Source organism: Thamnophis elegans, chromosome 8 (assembly GCF_009769535.1).
Source record: "Thamnophis elegans isolate rThaEle1 chromosome 8, rThaEle1.pri, whole genome shotgun sequence".
Taxonomy (NCBI): Eukaryota; Metazoa; Chordata; class Lepidosauria; order Squamata; family Colubridae; genus Thamnophis; species Thamnophis elegans.
In genome coordinates, this window is record NC_045548.1 from 60,986,638 (window position 1) to 61,011,503 (window position 24,866).

General features: G+C 39.6%; 1 protein-coding gene across 1 annotated transcript in view; it reads right to left on the minus strand.

Moving 5' to 3' along the window:
- The window catches only part of CSMD3 (CUB and Sushi multiple domains 3), a 791,530-nt gene that overhangs the window by 87,413 nt on the left and 679,251 nt on the right, over positions 1-24,866 (minus strand). Inside the window, 5 exon segments of the mRNA XM_032222292.1 lie at positions 1,407-1,592; positions 13,412-13,600; positions 15,371-15,517; positions 15,761-15,949; positions 24,231-24,344. Coding sequence (XP_032078183.1) covers positions 1,407-1,592; positions 13,412-13,600; positions 15,371-15,517; positions 15,761-15,949; positions 24,231-24,344 — 825 coding nt within the window.

Genomic DNA, 24,866 nt, shown 5'->3' on the forward strand with positions numbered 1-24,866 from the left:
CTGTAACTTTAAAAGGATACAGATTAACAGAGTTGGAAGGGTCCTTGTATGTCATCCAATCAAACCCACCACCCAAGCAGACCCTACACCATTTCTGACAAATGGCATCCAGTCTCTTCTTCAAAGTTTCCAGTGATCAAGCTCCCACAACTTCTGAAGGCAAGCTGTTCCATTGGTTGATTGCTCTTGCTGTCAGAAAATTTCTCCTGATTTCCAGTTGAATCTCTCCTTGTTCAGTTTCCATCCATTATTCCTTGTCTGGCCTTCAGGCATTTTGGAAAATAGCTTGACCCCCCTCCTCTCAATATTTCACCCTCTAAAATATTGGAACACTGCTATCATATCTCTTCCCATATCAAGAGACATGACACTGCTATCATATCTCTTCACTAAGATTAGCCATGCCCGGTTCCTGCAACCATTCATCGTATGTAGGAATTGGGCATGGCTAGTATACTGAAGAGAAGGTCTAGGGGAGACATGGTAATGATGATAAATGATAAACAAGACAGTCATTATGATGATGAGCCGAGGTGGCGCAGTGGTTAGAGTGCAGCACTGCAGGCTATTTCAGCTGACTGCAGTTCAGCAGTTCGGCTGTTCAAATCTCACCGGCTCAAGGTTGACTCAGCCTTCCATCCTTCCAAGGTGGGTAAAATGAGGACCCGGATTGCTGGGGGCAATATACTGACTCTGTAAACTGCTTAGAGAGGGCTGAAAGCCCTATGAAGCGGTATATAAGTCTAACTGTTACTGCTATTGCTATGATAAACAGGACAGGCATTAAGTGAGCAATAAATGACAACCTACAATAATATGTGTGCCACGTTCATTAAATTTTTCTTTGTTCATTAAGTTATTCTTTGAATACAGGTAGTCCTTGACTTATGACCATCATTGGGACCAGAATTTCCACTGCTAAGCAAGGCAGCTGCTAAGTGAATTGCATCTAATTTTATGACATTTTTTGCCACAGCTATTAAGCAAATCACTGCAGTTGTTCAATGAATCAGCAGATCATTAATCAAATCCAGCTTCCCCCCTTGCCTCTGCTTATCAGAAGCCTCCTGGAAATGTTGCAAATGATGATCAGGTGACCTCAGGATGCTGTAACCACCTGAGCCTAAATTCGACCACATAATCATAGAGATGCTACAACAAGCAACACTAGCATGAGGACTGCTCATAAGTCACTTTTTTCAGTGCTGTTGTAGCTTTGAACAGTCACTAAATGAATGGTTGTAAGTTGAGGACTACCTGTGCATACACTCACTTATGTCTGTGGGATGCTTCACTCATTACCTACAATCCCTTTAAATCTATAATTATTTAGAAAGTGAAATATTAGTACTGATCTTTAACTGTTTAACAACAAAGCAAAGAAATCCTTTGTAGGTTATGCTTACCTACACAGCGAGGTGTTTTATTATGGTTGCTCCATGTGCCATCTGGCTGGCAGGATGCAGTGGTTAGTTCCTTGGAGGATAGCCGGTACCCATCATTGCAAAAGTAAGTAACATACGTGCCTACTAAGTAATCTGTAGTTAATATCCCACCATTTAATGGAGCTTTTGGAATTCCACAGGAGATAGCTGAAACATTAACACAGGCAAGCAAAATGTCATTTGACTATACTGGAAAATTCAATTTCTATGTATATTATTTTAGTATTCAGAAATAAAACTGTAATTCAAATATGAAAATATGATTTCAGACTTCTTAAAATTCTTAAAGATGCTTGGAAGGATTAGCAAGTTTTCAGAATTTGACTACATGAGCAAATTTTATTTCTATGTTTTTATCTCTAATATTCAGAAATAGAATTCTAATTCAGATATGAAAATATGACTAAAAATGCTTGGCAGAATTGCAGCATTACAAATAATGCATCATTCAGACTTTCTTTTTCCTTTTTCACAGCCACCTGTGCTTGCAAATGAGTTTCTTCTGTGGTGGAATGTAGTCTGGATTCCAAGAGGGGGTGCTGTATATGTCCCCCCTAAAGGTTCTCAAAGTATTTTTAATTAGGCAAGTAATCTGCTTGACAAGTAATCTGTTTGGCAAGATTTTGTCTACATGTGAGGAACAATAAAGAAAACTGCTTAGAACAGGGCCTGTCATATGCTGGATGAGTCATGTACTAGACATGCAGATTGTTGTGGCCTGCCAGCGGCCTGCAGAGCTGGCAGCAGGTTCAGACAGTGAAGAGGTTGGGGAGGAACGTGGGCCAGTCCTGGAATCTGGGGAAGACTCTGAAAAGTGCTCTGTGTTGGAGGCAGAGAGGGGACCAGATCCATATGCCAGTTATTGGCTATCTTCAGAATCAGACATCAGTGAGGCAGATGAACAACTGAAGTCTGTTCCCAGTGGGTGCATGCATAGAGTTGTCAGACAAAAGGAACAGGTAAAGAACAGGGGTTGACTTGGGAGTAAGGCCACAGGTGGACAACAAATGGCCCCTCCTAGAGAAAATAAAAGAGTAGCGAAAGGGGAGTGGAGTTTGCAGGAGACAATTAGTTCACTTAATTGGTTTATGACTCTCCAAGGCTCCTTGCCAAGTCTTGCAGATATCGGCCTGGCAGCTCTCCAAGCCAGATAAGTTCTGTGACTGTAAATTCTCCCTTGAAAGACTTTGCTGGATGTGAATCAGCAGAATTCACAGTAAATTAAGAAAATGGGTTTTTGTCAGGACAAGTAGTTTGCTTCATGCTCTCAGGAAGCCTAGGTCAGAACACCCATGCCAGTTTAGCAACAGCGGAAAAAGTCCCAATATGGCATGTGATGCCGGCCATGACGCTGTGAGTTTGACACCCCAGGTTTAGAAGAAACTCAGCATGTCTTTCTTAGTTTTTGGTGCCTGACGTCATCAAACTTGGTGAAGTATTCATTGCCCCTTTGCAGTGTCTGAAGCCAGAAAAACTCCCAATCTGTAGAACAGGCTTAAGTTCTATCTTCTTAGGATTCAAGTACTTTCATGTCTTTCTGACTCTATTAGATATTTTTTTCTTCATTTCAGGTTGGAAATTTGTTCTTATTAAACAATATACCAAGTATTATTTATTTAGTCATCAAAAGGTTGGGTTGGCTTCTTCTAAATAAGATTGAGGACATAACGGCTTTGGGATTTTGAGCAGAATGGGACCAAACTGAAAGAAGAAAACTACCTCAGTGCCAACACAATCTTCCAGAAGTTGAAAACTGAAGAAAATACAAAGGCATTGGGATTGGAAAGAATGATTTTTTATTTTATTTCTGAACAGGAAAAGTGAAGCAGCTTCTATAATGATGTTTTAGAAGGACTCTCGTTTCACTCTCATAAAAGCTTCAGGTGATATGTTCAACTGCTTGCTGTTTTTATTACGAAGAGCTATTTCAAAAGTATATGCATAGCATCATTGCTGGTCTCTGGGCAATCATTTGGTGAATAACACATTTCTTTTCTCATACTTTCTTTTGCAAATTATTTGCTCTATTTTCTTACTGGGTTAGACTAGCAGAATATTCCTTGATACCATTTCATTCAAGTAGTTTCTCATAAAGGTTTTCAGCATTCTGTCAGAAACGTTATTCATTTCACTCAAAAATATGATGCCTCGAACAATATAAACTGAAGACCAAGGTCAGCCTATTCACTTCCCCATCTCTTTCATAGCTTTGAATTTTATACCTGCCAATCAGCATTGATAGAATAATTTATATCACTAAAAAGAAACAAAAGGGAATGTTTGTTCAAGTTTTGAAATGATGCTTCCTTGTTGCTGATGCTTGTTTATTTAATAGAAATGTTTTTTTAAAAAAATAATACCTTCGGTAAGGGGGAATGAAATCGATATGTATGTGTGGAGTATTCCTCCTCACACACACACACACACACACTTGCTAGAGATTTTCCTGAGGGTAAAAATAAAATCCCTGTGTCTTTGTATGTGCATATTTCCCAACCAAGTCCAATAAAACAAACTAGTTCAATAAAACTAAAGCAAAGGGGAACTATTGATTTTGAAGTTGTTAAAAGTATTCTAGAACCCATAGAGAATCATCCTTGGAAGAGTTCATATAAGGATCCATCTGCTTCCAACAATCTGGTGTTTGTAAAAATAGCTGTTGAAAGAGACACTATATTTTATTAGCCTCTTACTCCTATTTTACAACCCTAAGTAATAATTCTCGCTTTGTATGATGTGCAGCGTACATGTTTAAATAACATTGCATCACGGTCAAGTTTAGCCTAAGGACAAATTGGCATTGGCTTAGGATGCCAAAGTGTTGGGGAGGAGTCAATGCCACCCCTCCTTCAGAATCATGCAAATCTTTACATCAGCCGATGGTAGCAAAAACAGACTGAGAATCTCATATACCGAGTTATTTATAGCATTCCTCAACCTCTTTTTTCCAGAAGTGGATACTGCTCAGAGGATCAGGACCATCAGTTTGAAGTTCCATCCATATTGTTTAAAATGTTGATCTTACTGAATTCACTTAGCTATTCATGAAATAGTCATTTTCAGGTGGCAAAGATAACATAAAGGCCATCTGATTACTTGTAATAATGGCAAGACTCAGCACTCTTACTTTTGGAAAATATTAATCATAATTGTGGTGACAAGACAAATGGAAAGCAATGCAAAGGCATACTGATTTATGCAGTTCTGCTAAAAGGGAGTTCTCTTTCTGTTAATCTAAGATTAAAATCAGCAGTTGCACCATCGGTGTATACATCTTTCAAAAGACAATCAAAAAGCCAAAAAGGAAACAAAAAAGACCAAAACACCTCCTCACCAACAGTCAATACCCAAATAAGCAGAGATTAACACTAAGACGAACATGTCTGTGTAGATTCTCAGTCATCCTGGTCATGGTTATCCACATCCATTTGCACTACTCAGGTGACCCTGACGACACAGATAAACCTCCAGGTGGCCCCAACAACTTTCTAGAAGAATGCAAATGACTAGCTGTCTGCAAGGAGTATAAATCGTTCTATTCCCCACCATCTAGTCAGAGCTGAAGAAGCTTCTTAGATGAGAAGCAAAATGTATTCAAAGAAAAATCAGAAATTCCACTTGCCTCTTGAAATAAAGACCAAGATTAATACTAAGCAAAATATAAGAAGTAAATAAAAGTTTAATCAAATAACTACCAACTCAGACAAACAGTCTAATCAAGGAACCACCAAGAACACTCCATACTGACAGGGTTATGGTTTATGGTTTATGGTTTTATTATTTATAGGCCGCCCTTTTCCCTGAGGGGACTCAGGGCGGCTTACAATATATAGGGAGGGGAGTACAAGACAATAAGACATAAAACAATACATAAGTAAAAATAGTACACAACATTCATCATTCGGGTGGGGACGGATTACGATCTTTATCCCCAGGCCTGACGGGATAGCCAGGTCTTGAGGGCTGTGCGGAAGGTCTGGACGGTGGTGAGGGTACGAATCTCCACGGGGAGATCGTTCCAAAGGGTCGGAGCTACTACTGAAAAGGCGCTCCTCCGTGTAGTTGCCAGTCGACACTGACTGGCGGATGGAACTCGGAGGAGGCCTAATCTGTGCGATCTAATAGGTCGCAAGGAGGTAATAGGCAGGAGGCGGTCTCTCAAGTACGCAGATCCACTACCATGAAGGGCTTTATGGGTGGTAAGTAGCACCCTGAAGCGCACCCGGAGATCAACAGGTAGCCAGCGCAGCTCGCGGAGGATAGGTGTCATGTGGGCGAACCGAGGCGCACCCACGATCACTCGCGCGGCCGCATTCTGGACTAGCTGAAGTCGCCGGGTGCTCTTCAAGGGCAGCCCCATGTAGAGCACATTGCAGTATTCCAGCCTAGAGGTCACAAGGGCCCGAGTGACTGTTGTGAGAGCCTCCCGGTTCAGGTAGGGTCGCAAGTGGCGCACCAGGCGAACCTGGGCAAATGCCCCCCTGGTCACAGCCGTCAGATGGTGATCGAAGGTCAGCTGTGGGTCCAGGAGAACTCCCAAGTTGCGAACCCTGTCTGAGGGGTATAAAGTTTGGCCCCCCAGCCTGAGTGATGGAGCACTAGCCAAATTATTGGGAGGGAAACACAACAGCCACTCGGTCTTCTCCGGGTTGAGTACAAGCTTGTTAGCCCTCATCCAGTCCCCAACGGCTTCAAGACCCCGGTTCATCACGTCTACCGCTTCATTGAGTTGGCACGGGGTGGACAGATACAACTGGGTATCGTCCGCATATTGGTGGTATCTTATCCCGTGCCTCCGAATGATCTCGCCCAGCGGTTTCATGTAGATGTTAAATAGTAGGGGGATAAGACCGAACCCTGCGACACCCCATATGTTAGGGGCCTAGGGGTCGATCTCTGCCCCCCAACTAACACCGACTGCGACCTGTCCAAGAGGTAGGAGGAGAACCACTGCAAAACAGTGCCTCCCACCCCCACCTCCCGCAGTCTTCGCAGAAGGATACCATGGTCGATGGTATCGAAAGCCGCCGAGAGGTCAAGGAGAACCAGGATGGAGGCATGGCCTCCATCCCTGGCTCTCCAGAGATCATCGGTCAATGCGACCAAAGCGGTTTCAGTGCTGTAACCAGGTCTGAAGCCGGACTGGAAGGGGTCTAGGTAACTGGCTTTCTCCAAGGACCATTGAAGCTGGAAGGCCACCACCTTCTCAACAACCTTCCCTACAAAGGGGAGGTTGGAGACTGGATGATAATTGTTGAGAACAGCTGGATCCAAAGATGGTTTCTTCAGGAGGGGTCTCACCACTGCCGCTTTAAGTGCGGAGGGGAAGTGCCCCTCCCGAAGGGAGGCGGTAATAACCGCCTGGATCCAGCCTCGTGTCACCTCACTGCTGTTGGAGACCAACCAGGAGGGACACGGGTCCAGTACACAGGTGGAGGCACTCACAGCTCCCATGGCCTTGTCCACATCCCCAGGGGCAACATCCTGAAACTCAACCCAGGGGTGGTCTACCAATTTATCCTCTTGTGCCTCGGCTGGATCTGCAGAGGTGGAGTCCAAATCCGACCAAAACCGAGCAACTTTGTCCGCTAAGAACTGGACATAATCCTCAGCCCTACCCTGCAAGGGGTCCCCCGTATCCCTCCTATGTAGGAGGGAGCGGGTTATCCTAAACAGGGCGGCTGGGCGGGACTCAGCGGATGCAACCAAGGTGGCAATATACGATCTTTTTGCTGTCCTAAGTGCCCTGATGTACTCCTTGGTGCAAGTTGTTAAGAGTGCTCGGTTCGATTCGGATTTATCGGACCTCCATAGGTGCTTCTCCGGCGCTTCCTCTCCCGGAGCTCCTCGGTGAACCAAGGAGGCCTCCGGGATCCGCCGCCTCAGAGGGGCCGTAGTGGTGCAATCCGGTCAAGGGTTTCCGATGCTGCCGAATGCCAGGCAGCAACCAGTCTCCACCGGACTGTGGGTGAGAGTATCAGGAATAACCCCAAGCTCCGTCTGGAACCTCAAGCGGTCCATAAGTCGCCTGGGGCAGAACCACTTGGTCGGTTCCTCCTCCCTACAGTGGGGGTTTGGCCTCCGAAAGTCAAGCCTCAGTAGGCAGTGGTCTGACCACGACAGGCGTATGATCTCATTGCCCCTCAGACCAAGATCACAAGTCCACTGCTCCGAGAGGAATACGAGGTCGAGCATGTGACCCTCTGAGTGGGTTGGGCCCCGGATTACCTGGGTCAAGCCCATGGCCGTCATGGAAGCCATGAACTCCTGCGCCCCATCAGAGTGTTCACCGAGCGAAGGCAAATTGAAGTCCCCCAGGACCATAAGTCTGGGGAACTCAATTGCTAGCTCGGCTACCGACTCGAGGAGCAAGGGGAGGGCTGCTGCAACGCTAGGCCACTAGTACCGTATATAAACAGAGAGCAAACCCCACTCCCTTCTAGCACTGATGATGTTACCTAGCTCAGTAATAAACAGCTGCAAGCATCCCACACCATCCTTATTATTAGTCAGGTTTCAAACAACTTCTGTATAAAATGTCCAAGTCAAGAGTTATTTTCTTTTAATTAAATCCCTTTAATTGAATTAAAGGGAATCCAATCCCTATGATTGATCAAACTTTGTACAAAAACTATGCATGCTTTGAGCATTGTTTGGAAGAGGTATGGCAAAATATGAATACAGCACCTCCTTGAAGCCATAACATTTTTTTTCTGACTTCCAAAGGAGTTTGCCATAGGATGCTGTTGTATTAATGAATTGCATAAAAGACATGGCTATTTTCATACATCAATTACTCAAAGAGACATTTGTTTTCCAGATTCCAGATTAGATTACATGTGAATCTAAAAAAAAAGATGCATCTGTTTTAAAAATACATTGCTCTTCCCCTTGTTTCAAAACATTTTTTTCTAAAAAGTTTTTGAAGTGTACAGGGCAAATGCTACTTTCCTTTAGATCAGTGGTCACCAACCAGTGGTCCATAGATCACTGATGGTGCACGAGAAAATTTTGGTGGTCTGCAGAAAAAAATATTTGCATTTTTTATATTGCACTAAATACTATTTATCTTTTTTAAAATCATATTAGTGGTCCTCAAGATTTAAAATTATGAATTTGGTGGGCCCTCAGGTCCAAAAGGTTGATGACCCCTGCTTTAGATTCAGGAAGATAAAAATAGATTTAAAAAATTAGCCAGTTTAATTTGTGGATTGATTCACATATGTAGGCACAGACAACGGTTTATATTAGTATTGCCACTCGGGATTCCAAGAATTAGAATAGGGGAAAAAAACATTCAAATAGTTCTGGAAAGCTGAACTAGTCAGAAGAACAGAACTTTATAGGACTAGGACAGAGTGACCCCAAAAATATTTTCATATAGATGCATTATGCATGAAGTACCAAGTCATAACCAAGTCAAACAGATATATTTTAGAGTCAGCTCATCTAGCAAAATCACATTGTCCACATTACCCTTAAGTTTTCAAATACACAGGTATTTGTAGAGCATTTTGCTATTTATATATATATAAATAAAACTTAAATAAATAATCAATATAATCAAGGAAACTTGATTTCAATAAATTTAAATGGGGTCTTCTGTTTGGAACTCTTTTGTCTTTTAAGAAATGGATCTCAGGAAATTTCAAATCCTGAAAATCATGCCTTCACCAGTAAATGGCTTGCATAAAATTGGGTAAACATTCTACACACATTTTTCTAGGTGCATATTCACTTGTATATTGTATGTCTAAATTGCAACTGTTAACCGTAAATGTGTATTAATACATATTCATGCTTTTGGTGGGAAAATGCATTTAAAGAAAATTCACATTAAAATAATATGACTGCTATTATGAGTGGTATAATATGATTGGTAATATTCAGTATACTTTTCATGAAGGTGTATGCTAATGAAATGATTTCCAGACAATGCTGCATGAGACGAACATCAGCAAATACTCATTGTTTTATATGGCATTATCTGGAAATCATTTCACCAATTCATTTAGGATTATTTAAGATTTGTCTGCCATTAATATTATGAATGACAATAATATTCTGGTCTCCTAGAAAACATCATATTAAACAATTAAAACATTATATTAAACAATAGAAAGCAAAACATTAGTGATTAAATAATACTGCAGTTAATAATAATAAAATAATTGCCAAACAATTGGAACATCTCTTGAACACAATTGGCATTGACAAAATCACTATAAGTCAATTACAAAAGGCAGCTAAATAGCTTACATCCTGTAATAAAACCTTTAAAACCATCAAACAGCTTCTGCTTATCCTCAGATAGGAAGTCCTTAATAGATGGATAACAATGCCAAATCTAGTCTAAACATTTAGCCGATTGGGCAGCTAAGTATAATAATAAAAGAAGACAATGTGGATAATTTGTGACAATAGTAGGGAGTAGTAGAATAAAAGACAAAGAATTGGAGATGATAAGAAAGTATCAAGATTTAAAAATCAAATCTTATTGCCACATTGAGTGCCACTGAAAAATTCTTGGAAGCACTTAGAAAATCTACATATTGAGAAAATTTACATGTGTCAATTACAAAAGGCCACTCTGACTAGATTAACACATATATTATACAGATCCTACATCATCCGAAGTTCTTGGGTTATAACTTGAAACTTATGAAGGCCAACATCAGCTAAAGAACTGGCAGCTGGGATTTTACATTAAAGTGAATGTAATAATAGCGATAATGAAAAAAGGAATATAAAATTCATTTTCAACTTGATGCAAATGAAAGTCATGCACCAAATATGAAAACAAAAATAAAACAAATTAAAAAGTTATTGTACTTTGTATTTAAGCTAGGTTGATAAAAAAGATTTCAATATTAATTAATTCGCCAATGCTTATATTCTGCTTATCTCCAATATGCGGAGTAGCTAATATCCAAATAATAAAACTCACAGAATAATCATAATAATGAAATTCATAAAATAGAATTAAGATAATAATATTAAAACCAAAAAAGCAATGTGATATCCAAGGGTTACAAGCAACCCATGAAAGACCTCTAAGTTTCCAAATGCTACATCTGGTTTCCCCCCCCTCCCCGCCGAAGTGCATTCGTTAACATTGTAAAAATGTTATTTAGCATCACTCTGAAATTCTGCTTCCTTCTCAATGCCATAAAATATATATATTTCAAAAAGTAATTAAACAGGTAAGATGATAGAAATGTAGAAACATCATAACCATGACAGCATGTTTAGAATGAATAACGTTTTGGTATAGGAAAATGTAACTGAAGAAAATAAAAGAAAAGAATAGTGCATTTGCATTTCTTTCAATAATCTGAAATTCATAATCTCTTCTGAATTTTGAGTTAAAGTAATTGAAAACATATTCCTTGTTTTGCTACTAAGTATTGCCATAAAAGCGTATTACACTGAATATGGCTGCAGTGAAAATGCAGGAAGAGATACATTTAGAATCTCAGCCATTCTAAATGTCAGTCAACCGTCAATTTATCTGGATGAGTTTTATTTTATTATTTTATTTATTCCATTTCTACAGCTGCCCATCTCAGTCCTTGACTCTGGATGGCTTACAATTCAGAAAAAAAAATTACAATTAAAACATTAAAAACATTTTAAACAATAAAAAACAAACTTGGAAACATAGCTAAGTTCTTAGGACCTTAAAAATGGTTTAGAGGTTTGGGGTCATTCTAATATCCAATGGGAGGATGTTCCGTAGAGCAGGGTTCACAGCATCTTCTACTCCCTCCCAATCTTTGGCTGATGGAATCTGCAGCATAGCAATTCTGCTAAATCCAGTTAGAGGAGTACTGACTCTTGGAAAAAAGATGAGGCTAAACCAATTTTGTTATATATGTGATGTACAATGACAATAAATGATATTATTAGTATTATTATCTCTTGTATTCATTAAGCATGAAACTCAGCCAAGTGAACATTTAAAGATTTGTCACAAATACCATTGACTGGTGATAAAGGTTGATATGGGTTGCTGTCAGTGTCCTACTTTAAGTTTCAACCAAGTATCTTCTTAAAATATATGATGTTCCGAGCAGCACAGCTTTTTGCAGTTCTCCTGGTATTATTGCAGGAAGCTGCAATTTCTTTATGTGTTTTGTAAAATTCTTGGACATGGTGCCAAGTGCCCTGATGACAATGGGTATCATTGTTATATGTTTCATCCATAACTGTGTTGTTAAGATAGCCAGGTCACAATATTTTGTGATTTTTTTCCAGTTCTTTTTCTTTCACTCTGGTGTCTCCTGCTTCTGCAATATCAATAAATTGTATGTTTCAGTTTTCGCAATGTGATAGAATAGAATAGCAGAGTGGGAAGGGACTTTAGAGGTCTTCTAGTCCAATCCCCTGCCTAGGCAAGAAGCCCCACACCACTTCAGACAAATGGTTATCCAACATCTTCTTAAAGACTTCCAGTGTTGGAGCATTCACAACTTCTGGAGGCAAGTTGTTCCACTGATATCTGTGTTCCAAATGATGATCCATCTGTATTTGAAAGTCCCATAAGATCTTCACCTTCTCATTTTTGATAACGTTTTCCACTTTATGTTCGCATGATTTTTTGGATACAGGTAAATTGTATTTTTTACATAATGACCAGTGGATTAATTTAGCAGCTCAGTCATATCTTGCTTTGTAATCAATTTGTGCAATTTTTCTGCATTCACATATTAAATGTGAAAGTTTTGACTTTGTCATTGCAAAGTTGGTAGTTTGGATTGTCAGTGGATTTTTGTATCTTCAGTTTCATCACATTAGTTTGTAGTGCTTGCTCTTGAGCAGGCAATATTAAACCTTCTGTTTCTTTCTTGATGGTTCCATCATCATCATCATCATCATCATCATCATCATCATCATCATCATCATCCCAGGTAATCCATTCCTAAGCCACATGTAGGTTAAAAGTTAAAAGTTCTGGCCAGGATCTTAACAATAGTAAGTTTGAAGTCCTAGTGTGAGCATGTCTCATAGAACAGCATTCCATAGACAAGACATCATGTTAAGACCCTTTCTTCAATCATCAATACTGTAATGTCCAATGATGATGAAACAGAAATGTGTTTATTAAATTCCAGGGTGAGCATTAAATCTCATAAGCTCTTTTGGTGCATACAAAGTTCCTACTGATAATAATTAAGGGGAAAAAAAACTGTTCTCTTTGGTGATTACCAGTGTGCTTTAAGAATAAGAACTGATTACTTTGTCTCATACCATCATTTCTATGTTGTAGCTTATTGCCTGAGTAAGCTCCAGTGGATGAAGATCTATGATAAAGACCATAAGACTCCATTTATTTTTGACCTCAGTCATCTTCAATTAGCACCATTGGTGCCAAAATGTAGAAATGGGTACTATGGTGTCACAATAACCTTTTCATACTTGCATCACAGTTTGCATGCCAGTGGATAATGTCAAGTCTTTTGCCACTTGATCTCCTCATGTGCCCATGTATAGATGCCCCAATTGAGAAACAATGCATACTATTAATTGTGACTGGAAAGCAACTAACAAACCATTTATATCTCATGAACTGGAGATACATGTACTCTTTAACTGACGGCTGTGTGCTATCTTAAGGAAAGTAAGCAGGCCTGTCCATGAACTAGGATAAAAAGGGTTGGTTGTCTTTTGTAGAAGTGTGCACAGATAGTCTTGGGAAAAAAAATAAGTAATTAAGCTTTTCCCCAATAAAGAAAGAAGTGAAGAAGAAACTCAAGATCAGCCCACCTTGATTCTGCTGAGTATAAGAGGAAAAAGGAACAAGAAAATCTACCAGGCTTTCAAAATTCTGTTTTTATAGCTAGTCTCCATTCTAGTATTTATTTTTATTTTTTTGTAATTTCTGTTTTCTGGCCTGGTCTACTTCAAAGGGCTAACATTATCAGAGCCAAACAATAAGAATGTAAGTTTGTAATGAAAATCTTAACCTTGGCAGGCCGGTACAGGTACATCCCATGCATAATATCCAAGGGGGGATTTTCTACACACAGCAGTGCTTTTCCCAACGAGACGGAATCCTCGGTCACAAGCCCAGCGAACCACGCTGTTGAGTTGCCCTCCTGTCTGGCTTACAATGAAACCATGAGGTGGTGATTCTGGAGTACTGCAGTAAAGAGCTTGAAAACAGAACCAAAAAAAAAAAAAATCTTACATTTCTTCCTTCTATGGATGTTAATTATTGCACTGTTTAATAGCAGACAGATGTCTGCAGGAATTATATGTGTGATTGCTTTTTAGCAATGATGCTACAAACAGTGGGGAAATAAAACCACCCTGTTTACCTAACAGAGGAAAATAAATCCATTTATTTGGGGTTCATATTACCGGGGATCTTTTCCCTGGCATCATTTCTCTTCTGGGGAAATGGGAATCATGCGGCAATGTATGGAAGGACAGGTGTGCAGATAGTGAGATCTACATAGTAAAATGAAATTTCCAATCAGTCAACAGGATGTTGCAACTTTCAATGTTCTTACACCCATGTGTAAAGGGATATTGCAAATATCAGTATTGAAATAAATCTTATAAATAAGAACCAAAGGAATATGTTCTTTTTGCCCCGCAAGTACCAACATTATGAATTCTCCCCATTGTGTGTGTGTGTGTGTGTGTGTGTGTGCGCTTACAAATATAATTCTACTTTTACTCTGTTACCTGTCATGTTTAATTTTTCCATTAGAAGATTTTACAAATTTCTAATTATAATTTGTAATTTAACGTGAGCTCAAGGTAATTTAATATTCGGAAGAAAGATCAAGAAACATGACATATATATGCTGGCTGAATAAAAGGAATGTGAATGCTTTGTCAGGAAGGGGAGGACAGAGAGCCACAAAACATATTATATGGAATATGGAAATGACTATTAAATAATTTTCTATAAATGTACATCTCTCTCTCTCTCTCTCTCTCTCTCTCTCTCTCTCTCTCTCCACACCCCCCCCCTCCAATGGAATTTTGCATAGCAGACTCTCTTTCACATCCATATCTTCTTATAAGGAGGTTACTGATGAGAAAAAAAATGAAGAAAAACTGGCTTATAATTTAAAGGTTTTTAGGATAATTTAGAAATGACACTGGTTTATAGGAACCAGCATTTTACTGTTGTCAACTGATGAACATCATGTTCATATGTAAATCTCGAATTTAGAATGGAACCACTATAGTATTTCTCCTAAAAATCCGTATCACAACTTGTAGTTGACATTGTTCCACTTCAAAATTGCCACCTAAATCTTGTCTAAAGTGAAATTCAAGGTAAAGGTGTGGATTCTTCTTCAGCTGAAATCAAAATCTAAAGAAACCTAAACAGAATTATATGCTTCATGGTTGCCTTCATTTATAAACACAAATAAGCAAAAGTTTAAAGAAAGCATACTGTTCCAAAAAGAACTGCTACGATTAAGATGTTTTCACCTTCCTTGAAGGAAGACAAATTATTATGAGCTCATTTGGTAGTTGGCTACTTTGAACTAGACAAAAAAGAGAAAGAAAGAAGAAAGAAAGAAGAAGAAAGAAAAAAGAAAGAAAGGAAAAAGAAGAAAGGAAGGTAGAAAGGAAGGAAGGGAGAGTGGGAGAGAGAGAGAGAGAGAGAGAGAGAGAGAGAGAGAGAGAGAGAGAGAGAGAGAGAGAGAAAGAAAGAAAGAAAGAAAGAAAGAAAGAAAGAAAGAAAGAAGAAAGGAAGATCATCAAATTTCCTGGTTATATTGACAATAGAACTGAACTTGCATTTAGTTGGATTTTACAATCATATCTTCCAAGATTTTATTTCTCCCTTCTTTATATAGTCTTTGTCCAGCTTCCATTTCTCTTCCATCTCAATATGCTTGTTGTTTCCCTTATTGATTCTTTTGAAGTAGAGTGGAAAAAAAGAAGGGGAGACTTACCTATGTATCTTATCCTAAAACCTTTTTTGTTGGTACCATGGTCTGCTGACCATCGGAGAAATACTTCATGGCCAGTGCTTGTTATATTGAGAGAGGAGGTATAATCTCCACTTAAGGAGATTAGCAATGGGCTATGACTGTTTGGTCCTTGATCCCAGGGAACACATATGAGGGAAAAAGAAAGACCAAAATTAGAGAAATGTTAAATGTTTTTGTTGGATATATAATCACTTGAATAATGAAATATATTGCAGCCATCTGTTCATAGCATGTGAAAATGTTCATTAATTGTATGCAACAATCACACTGTTATTTCTGATACAATGCATAATGTAATATTACTTGCTAAAAGAACTATTATGCATTCAAAGTTGAATATCCTTTAGTTACCATCAAACACCTCAAGTATATCAAATTCTTTCTCGGTCTGGAAGAATTCAAAGTAAAGGCTGATATTGTAACCCTTTTCCACTGTAATGGTCCAAGCACACATTTGAAGATTTGGATAGCTATCTGGGTAGCCTGGGCTGAGAATCACTCCAGTTGAATCAAGGCGCAATTCATTTGCTGGACACAATACTGCAAGAGAGAGAGAGAAACAGAAACAGAGAGATAAACAGAGAAATAAATAGAAAAGAAAATGAGCTGTAAACAACTGAATAACTGAAAAGATATAGGATAATTGGGGTCTTTTTAGCTTGGACATCAAACACTTCACCCCAAATACATTAAATCATGCATAAATGTCTGGAAACAGTAGAGAAGAAATGTATTTAGATTCTTGTATTTGATACGTTCATCTTTGTATATTTTAGATATTCTTTACTGAAATGATGTCTATTTATCCAAGTATATCTTATTATGTATCAAATAAAAAGAAGCTAAACTCTTCCAAATAATTGTCACTTTGGATAGAATAGGGATGCAGCATTTATTGGCTATCAACATCCTTTGTGGACCTATAAATTTACACTTTGAGAAAATTTTGATGTCTTAAGCCTTGCCAGACTTAAGGAACCATTTTACTCCTTAGTTCATGCATTTCCTTCCTGTGATAAAATGGTCCCTGGCCTAAGTCACTTTTTGAGTATGTACATTGATACATTATGTATCTTTTGAAATGAGAGAAAGTTTGCATGGTTAAAGTAAATTACAAATTTCAATGAGGGGTCCTTGATGCTCTCTGAGCTTGGTTGTTTTCTTGCAGATGTTTCATTACCCAAATGAGAAAATACCATTAGTGCTAGCCATCTTTTAATCTCTTAAAGATTTGAAAAAGAAAGGTTTTTCAATATGGATAGATTATTTAACTACATAAAGAATTTGATATATACTGTAGTTGTAAAGGTAAAGGTTCTCCTTGCACATATGTGCTAGCCATTCCTGACTCCATTTCAAAGCTGAAGAGCCAGCGCTGTCTAAAATTGTATCCATGGTCATGTGGCTGGCTTGACTAAACGCCAAAGGCACACGGAACGCTGGTACCTTCCCACCAAAGGTGGTCCCTATTTTTCTACTTGAATTTTTTACATGCTTTTGAACAGGTTGGCAGAAGCTGGGACAAGTAACGGGAGCTCACTCCGTTATGCTGCACTAGGGATTTGAACCATCAAACTGCCAACCTTTGTGATTGACAACCTCAGTGTCTTGGCCACTGAGCCACCGTGTCCTTGTGATGCATATACACCAAATATATATCCTCCTTCTTCTCTTATTTCTTCATCCTGCAAGAAGGTGGCTCTATGGGGACACTAGGCTGATATTCTCAGTGCTTCAAAAGGACAAAACTATGGGCTGTGCAAAGAGAGGGATACTTCCGGACATTCAGAAAGATGCAGGGATTAACTCTTGTTTAATCCTTAAAACTATGGTTATGGCTATGGTTTTCCCAGTTGTAATGTATGGCTGTGAAAGTTGGACCATAAAAAAGGTTGAGCACCAAAGAATTGAGGCATTTGAACTACAGTACTGGGGAAGACTCCTGCAAGTCCCTTGGACTGCAAGTCAATCAAACCGGTCTGTCCTAGAAGAGATCAACCCTGACTGCTCTTTAGAAGGCCAGATCCTGAAGATATAACTCAAATACTTTGGCCACTTAATGAGAAGGAAAGACTCACTGAAGAAGAGCCTAATGCTGGGAACAATTGAAGGCAAAAGAAAAAGGGGACAACAGACAATGAATTGGCTGGATGGAGTCACCGAAGCAGTAGGTGTGAGCTTAAATGGACTCCAGAGAATGGAAGAGGACAGGAAGGCCTGGAGGAACATTGTCCATGGGGTCGCAATGGGTCAGACATGACTTTGCAACTAACAACAACAACAGATCCTTAAAACAAGTGTGTATTTTATCAGTCCTTAGACTCTATCTAACCCATATACCATACATTCCAAGTGATATAGGTGCTCCCGGCTCTAGACTGACTCTGAATAGTTCACAGTATAAGAACTAGTTTAAAAAAAAAATGAACAGTCTACATAGAAAATTGTAAACTTGATAGCTTATCCTGGGACAATCATTGTCCTCCAAAACATTGTCAAGGTGAGCACCATTCAGATCTCAGAGGAAAACTCATTCCATAAGGCAGACACCAAAAGACTTAACTAAACTTCCATAAATTTAATAGAATTTCCTCCCAGCCAAGCGAGCTGATCATTGATCAGCTAAATGGCTTGCCAGCTCTTTTTGTCTCTCTACTTAGCATATGCTTAGTATGCTTTGTGTCTGAAAATAAATGGAGCTATTTCCAAGTCTGCCCAACAGGCTTTTTATTTCTTTTCGCTGGTATTGTTTTCTTTTCTCTTTTTTAGACATGCCTGCATAATTTGGAGAAAAAGAAAAGGAGACTCTGCCCCAGAAGTTACATGTTGCTCTTTATGAAATGACGTGCTATTCAAATATTTCAGTGTTGCTCTTTGTGGAAATGATGTGCTATTCAAATATTTCAGTGGCACAGATTATTTTTATCCTTTGAGACTATAATAATTAAACCTTGCTAAATAAATGGATTAATAAACAATTCCTAGATAATGGATATTTTTTAAAAAGAAATTAAGAGAATGTGCATATATTTTTCATAAAATGCCTAGCCATTTAATAGCAAAGCTATTCACAACTAAAGTTTTTTTTAATTAAACATTTGATGACTTGAGCCATATTTTCCTTAAGTGCTTAATTGAATGTTAGTCATAATGCAGATAGACTATCACCTGTTTTCAACTATCACAATTATGATATCTGAAGAAAAAAATAGTATGTCAACTCTAAATTGAAAAGCTATTAACACCGTATGCTTGGTGAAATATGCAGGTGAAATTAAATAATATTTGACTCTCTTTTTCTTCAAGGAATTAATTTTTGTGTTCTATAATGCTTCTGCTCTGCAATAGAATAAGATGATGGAGCCAGCAGTTTCTGAGCTGAGGGTGGAATAAATATTTTAAAAAGTCAAATTGATGGTCAAGACTGCATAATTGAAGCCCAGTCACACAGTATATATTTCTGATGTTGATACCTATACTGTAGTTCTGACCAATAGTAAAAGGTACCACCCAAACATATTTAATCTGGATGGTGAAACCTATGAGCTGCTCCCCCCATAGACAGGAACTTCTTAAATTATCCTGTGAGACAATGATCACAATGAGCTGAATTGATCTTGAATGGCAAAGGTAGAAGAATCAAATCGTCCCTGTTCACCAATAAATGTCAAATATACCAGGTCTGGTCTAGTATGAGGGTATAATTACTAAGGTCACATGGATGGGTATATATAAAACATTCCATAGTGAACTGTAATTTCCAAAGTGTTTGCCTTTCTCCTTTGTCTTGTATATGCAATGTAGTAGACCCGTGATGACGAACCTATGACACGCATTCCACAGCTGGAATGCAGAGCCATATCTGCTAGCATGTGAGCTGTCAGCTCCAGCATGAATGCCCGCACTGGCCAGCTGATTTTCAGCCTTACAGAGGGCCAGGGGAGACAGTTTTCACCCTCCCCGGGCTTCAGAAAAGCCTCCAGAGTCTGGGGAGAGTGAAAAACAGGCTCAATGGGCCTACTAGAGATTTGGAAATGATTTGAGGCTTTCCTGGAGCCTGGGGAGGACAAAAATGGCCTTCCCTGGTCCCCAGGTGGAAATACCTGTTTGGTTTTGGTTTTGGTTTTGGTTTTATTAATATTTGTAGGCCGCCCTTTTCCCTGAGGGGACTCAGGGCGGCTCACAGAAAACCAAGGGAGGGGGAACACAACATTAAGACGACAACATATAATAAAATCAACACCATACATTCAATATTCGGGCGGGGTAACGGTCCTTATCCCCAGGCCTGACGGGCGAGCCAGTTCTTCAAGGCTGTGCGGAAGGCTTGGACGGTGGAGAGGGTACGAATCTCCACGGGGAGCTCGTTCCAAAGGGTCGGGGCGACTGCTGAAAAGGCCCTCCTCCTTGTAGTTGCCAGCCGACACTGGCTGGCCGATGGAATGCGGAGGAGGCCCAGTCTATGCGATCTTATAGGTCGTAGGGAGGTAATCGGCAGAAGGCGGTCTCTCAAGTATCCAGATCCACTGCCATGTAGGGCTTTATGGGTGAGTAAAAGCACCTTGAAGCGCATCCGGAGATCGACAGGTAGCCAGCGCAGCTCGCGGAGGATAGGTGTTATGCGGGTGAATCGAGGTGCACCCGCGATCACTCGCGCGGCCGCGTTCTGCACTAACTGAAGTCGCCGGATGCTCCTCAAGGGCAGCCCCATGTAGAGCACATTGCAGTATTCCAGCCTAGAGATCACAAGGGCCCGAGTGACTGTTGTGAGTGCCTCCCGGTTCAGGTAGGGTCGCAACTGGCGCACCAGGCGTACCTGGGCGAATGCCCCCCTGGTCACAGCCGCTAAATGGTGGTCGAATGACAGCTGTGGATCCAGGAGGACTCCCAGATTGCGAACCCTCTCTGAGGGGTGTAAAATTTGACCCCCCAGCCTGAGTGTTGGAATGTTGGCCAAATCTTTAGGAGGGAAACACAACAGCCACTCGGTCTTTTCCGGGTTGAGCACAAGCTTGTTAATCCTCATCCAGTCCATAACGGCCTCAAGACCCCGGCCCATCACGTCAACCGCTTCATTGATTTGGCACGGGGCGGACAGATACAATTGAGTATCGTCCGCATATTGATGGTATCTAATCCCGTGCCTGCGGATGATCTCTCCCAGCGGTTTCATGTAGATGTTAAATAGCAGGGGGGATAAGACCGAACCCTGCGGCACCCCATAATTTAGGGGCCTTGGGGACGATCTCTGCCCTCCCACTAACACCGACTGCGACCTGTCCGAGAGGTAGGAGGAGAACCACCGTAGCACGGTGCCTCCCACTCCCACCTCCCGCAGTCGTCGCAGAAGGATACCATGGTCGATGGTATCGAAAGCCGCTGAGAGGTCAAGGAGGACCAGGATGGAGGGATGTCCTTCATCTCTGGCTCTCCAAAGATCATCCATCAATGCGACCAAAGCGGTTTCTGTGCTGTAACCGGGCCTGAAGCCAGACTGGAAGGGGTCTAGATAGTTTGCTTCCTCCAAGGACCGTTGGAGCTGAAAGGCCACCACCTTCTCAACAACCTTCCCCAGAAAGGGGAGGTTGGAGACCGGGCGATAACTGTTAAGAACAGCTGGATCCAAGGATGGTTTCTTCAGGAGGGGTCTCACCACCGCCTCTTTCAATGAGGTGGGGAAGTTCCCCTCCCGAAGGGAGGCGGTTACAACCGCCTGGATCCTGTTATAGTCCATAGTTTTATTCTTATTCCAGGCTCTGCGGAATCGCGATATATCCCATCCTCGTCACCAGTGTTGAATAAGTGTGAGGGATAGACGCAGGAGCCATGGAATCAGAGAGTAAGATGTTTATTGCGAGATGACAAGCGATTCAGTATCTGTTACAACTGTCACGGTATTTATACCCTCAGGCACCAACTGTCATTTCAACTGTCAATACAACCTCCAATCACAGGCTGTGCTTCGCCCGACCAATTAGAGCGCAGCACAGGCTGTTGCTGGGCTATAACAATACCAAGCTCAGCTTGGAGGCAAGCTGTGTGGTGGGCATGGTCGGGGAGCATGGGTGTGTATGTGTGAACATGTACATGGGGTTGTGCTTTGCATTATGGGTGCCTGAACACGTGCACGCTATTACGTACATGCACTCACATTTTTAGCACCCAACAACAAAAAGGTTAGCCATCAGTGTAGTGGACCAAAGGTATACATTAGCTTTAGTTCTGCTTTTGATGAGGGCTACTCAGCTTTGCTGGCAATCTAGGACACACCATTTATTGATTGCATGCAAATAAAATTATATCTCTTCAGAGTGATTTTATTGCTTTAGGCAAACCAGGCACACCACCACCTTCTAGAATATTTTTTTAAACCTCTCTACATGTGCCTATGGATGGAAGACTAAAATGAGAACAAATAGCATCTATTCTTTTACTAGAAATTTAGACATTGATTATGACATCTTTAATTGAGTTGCTAGGTGTGGATTTTTAGCAATATATTTGAAAGGTCAATATTTCTAATAAAAGTAGTAGTAATTTTCAGATTGCAGCAGTTTCAATTAAAGATATTAAGAATGATGAATACCCACGAGTTCAAGAACCTTACGTATTAAATGACAATAGACTAAGTGTATTGTAACATTATCATTTAATAAAAAATGAAATTTTCTCTGCACCTTTTGTGTTTAATAAAATACAGTTAATAAAATATACATCATAAAATGAATGTTTAGGAAACTTCTGATCTGTTCATAGATACCTTATTCCTGTCCCTAAGCATTACACAGCTTCTGCTTTGAATTTGTTCAAGTTGCTTTTTTATAAAATAACCAAAGATATTTTTTATTGGAAATTTTCAAGATCCTTGCTTTTCCACTCACAGATGGGATAGGATGAGATGGGATGAGATGAAGCACTGCTTATCTTTTTCAATTTATGGTCTACATAAATTTTGGAAAGTTTTTGCTAAATAGTATCTCCCCTTTCCACAAATGGCTGATTATTATTCTGATTGAAATGAGTCAAGTGGCATTTGAAATAAACAAGTTATCAAAGGTATAGATTACCAAGTGAATAGAATTTTATGGAGTACCCTGGAAAGAAAAGAAGACTATATTATTTGTACCATAAAAACTATAAAAGGAGAGGTGGTGCCAATCTAGAACATTTGAATCATTTGAATCAACCACAACTATGAGGAATACGTTTGGCTGAAAAATTAGGACTGCCCCAAAGTTATTCAGTGAATTTTCATGTCTACATACTGTATTAACTTCAATCATGGATCTTTCTAATCCTAGTCTAACATCTTAGCCACCAGGTCACTCAATTGTTTAGTCACTTCTGATTCTTCATGATTTAATGGACAACTATTTTCCAGGATTGTCAGCTACTTTGAAGTCTTGTTAGTTTGTGCTTGACATCAGTAATTATAGCCAGCCATCTCATCTTTTGTCAGCTTCTTTCTTGATTGTCTTCAAATTTTCCAAACAGCTTCTTAAAAGCTTCTTCTTCTACAGTATATGTCCAAAATATTTAAGCTTTAGCTTTATTATTAGTGCTCCAGTGAACAAATTGATTTTACTGTGTCTGGTATTTAATGATTTGCTCTTTTTGATATTCAACAATTCTTTCCAGAAGCACAGTTTTAAGGCATCAGATTTTCATCATTCACTGTTGTTGATGGTCTAGTTTTAATCTATATAAAAGCCAAACACCACTCACCTATCACAAAATCTCCAGAACTGTAGCCTACAAACTTAAAATTTGGCACATATGTTCCTCTTGGCTTCTAGGTGCTCACTTAAAAAGGATTTTTTGAAATGACCATCAGATTATTAGTGTTTCTTATACAGTGTGTGCATGCGTGTGTGTATATGTATGTGTACACACACATGTGCACACACACACACAAACACACATTGTATAAGAAATACTGCCAGTTATCTCACATCCCGTTAGTTGAAACTGGCAGATGTTGCACTCCTTTACTCAGGAGCAGTCTTGAGTTCCTTACCATACTAAACATAGTAAACACCAAAACGTCTATGTCTTCCACCTTTGGAACTGCTAATAGACTCAAGGTGGCGGGAGTGATATTCCCTTATGTGTTTCAATCACTGACCACCTGAGACAATAGATTAAACCGGAGTGAACCGGATTTCTCTTGCATTGCCCGATCACATAGTTTTGTCATGAAGCACGGGTATCCAACAAGTAGCCATATATTATGATTGAGAAGACCATGGCTGCAGTACTACTTGTGTTCTTTTACCCATAGCACAGGGTAAGAAAAAGCAAAGGAAATAAGAAGCCAATGCACATAAATCACTTTTGAATGAACATTTTCAGGAATGGTTCACATTTACCCTCTAGATATTCCTCAACTTCAAATCAAACTTAGTCAATATTCCAGATAGATAGATAGATAGATAGATAGATAGATAGATAGATAGATAGATAGATAATAGATAGATAGATAGATAGATAGATAGTAGATAGATAGATAGATAGATAGATAGATAGATAGATAGATAGATAGATAGATAGATAGATGATAGATAGATAGATGGAGGTATGCTGGTCTTCTTGTATTCGGGTCTTTTCCTGTGTAAGATTGATCTTACACGGAAAAAGACCCGAATACAACAAGACCAGCATACCTACATCCGTGAAAATCTATGAAAATACACACACACACACACACACACACACACACACACACACACACAGGTGTTTATCGATGCTAACTAAAAAGTGCATGCAAGACATCAAAATAAGCAAATATATGCTAAAAAGATTTTTTTTAAGTGCTTAAAACCTTGGCAAGAAGGTGGTGTGCCATCCATCTGCAATCGCTCTCCTAGTCGACATGTCAGAATCTCACTACCAACTAATGTAAAACCTGGTAGACACTGGTACCTTATTATGTCCCCTGTGTAATTAAAAAAAAAGGAGGAAAAGAGAAAAGATTGTAGTTAAACAGCAATTAATGGGGACTTTCAGTGTTGACAATAGCATTGATTAACGAAGCACGTTTCGTACCCTATATAATGTTAAAATGACCACTAGCACAAATAGGTTCCATTAGACAGAGGAAATGATGTGGCAAATAAGCCACCTAATTTGTCATTTCATGCCAGCTCTGCTATTAATGTGACTACCACACATTTGCATGATTGTGAATTTGTGGAGTTGAAAAGCTTTATATTTTGTTGCAGTTATTTCAGCAATTAAAAAAGAGCATCTAGTTTTGTTATTTCTAGTATAATTTCAGAAATTATACATATATAATAGCCATCAAGTTGACTCTTCATATATAATTTGTTTCCCATGATAGTCTCGTACATAATTAGATTACCAAAAATCAGGTCCCACAGACAATTTATTACATTACATTTTTTTTTTGTTGGTGATCATTTTCTTCTAAATATTTCATTATGCATTTAATGCTTGA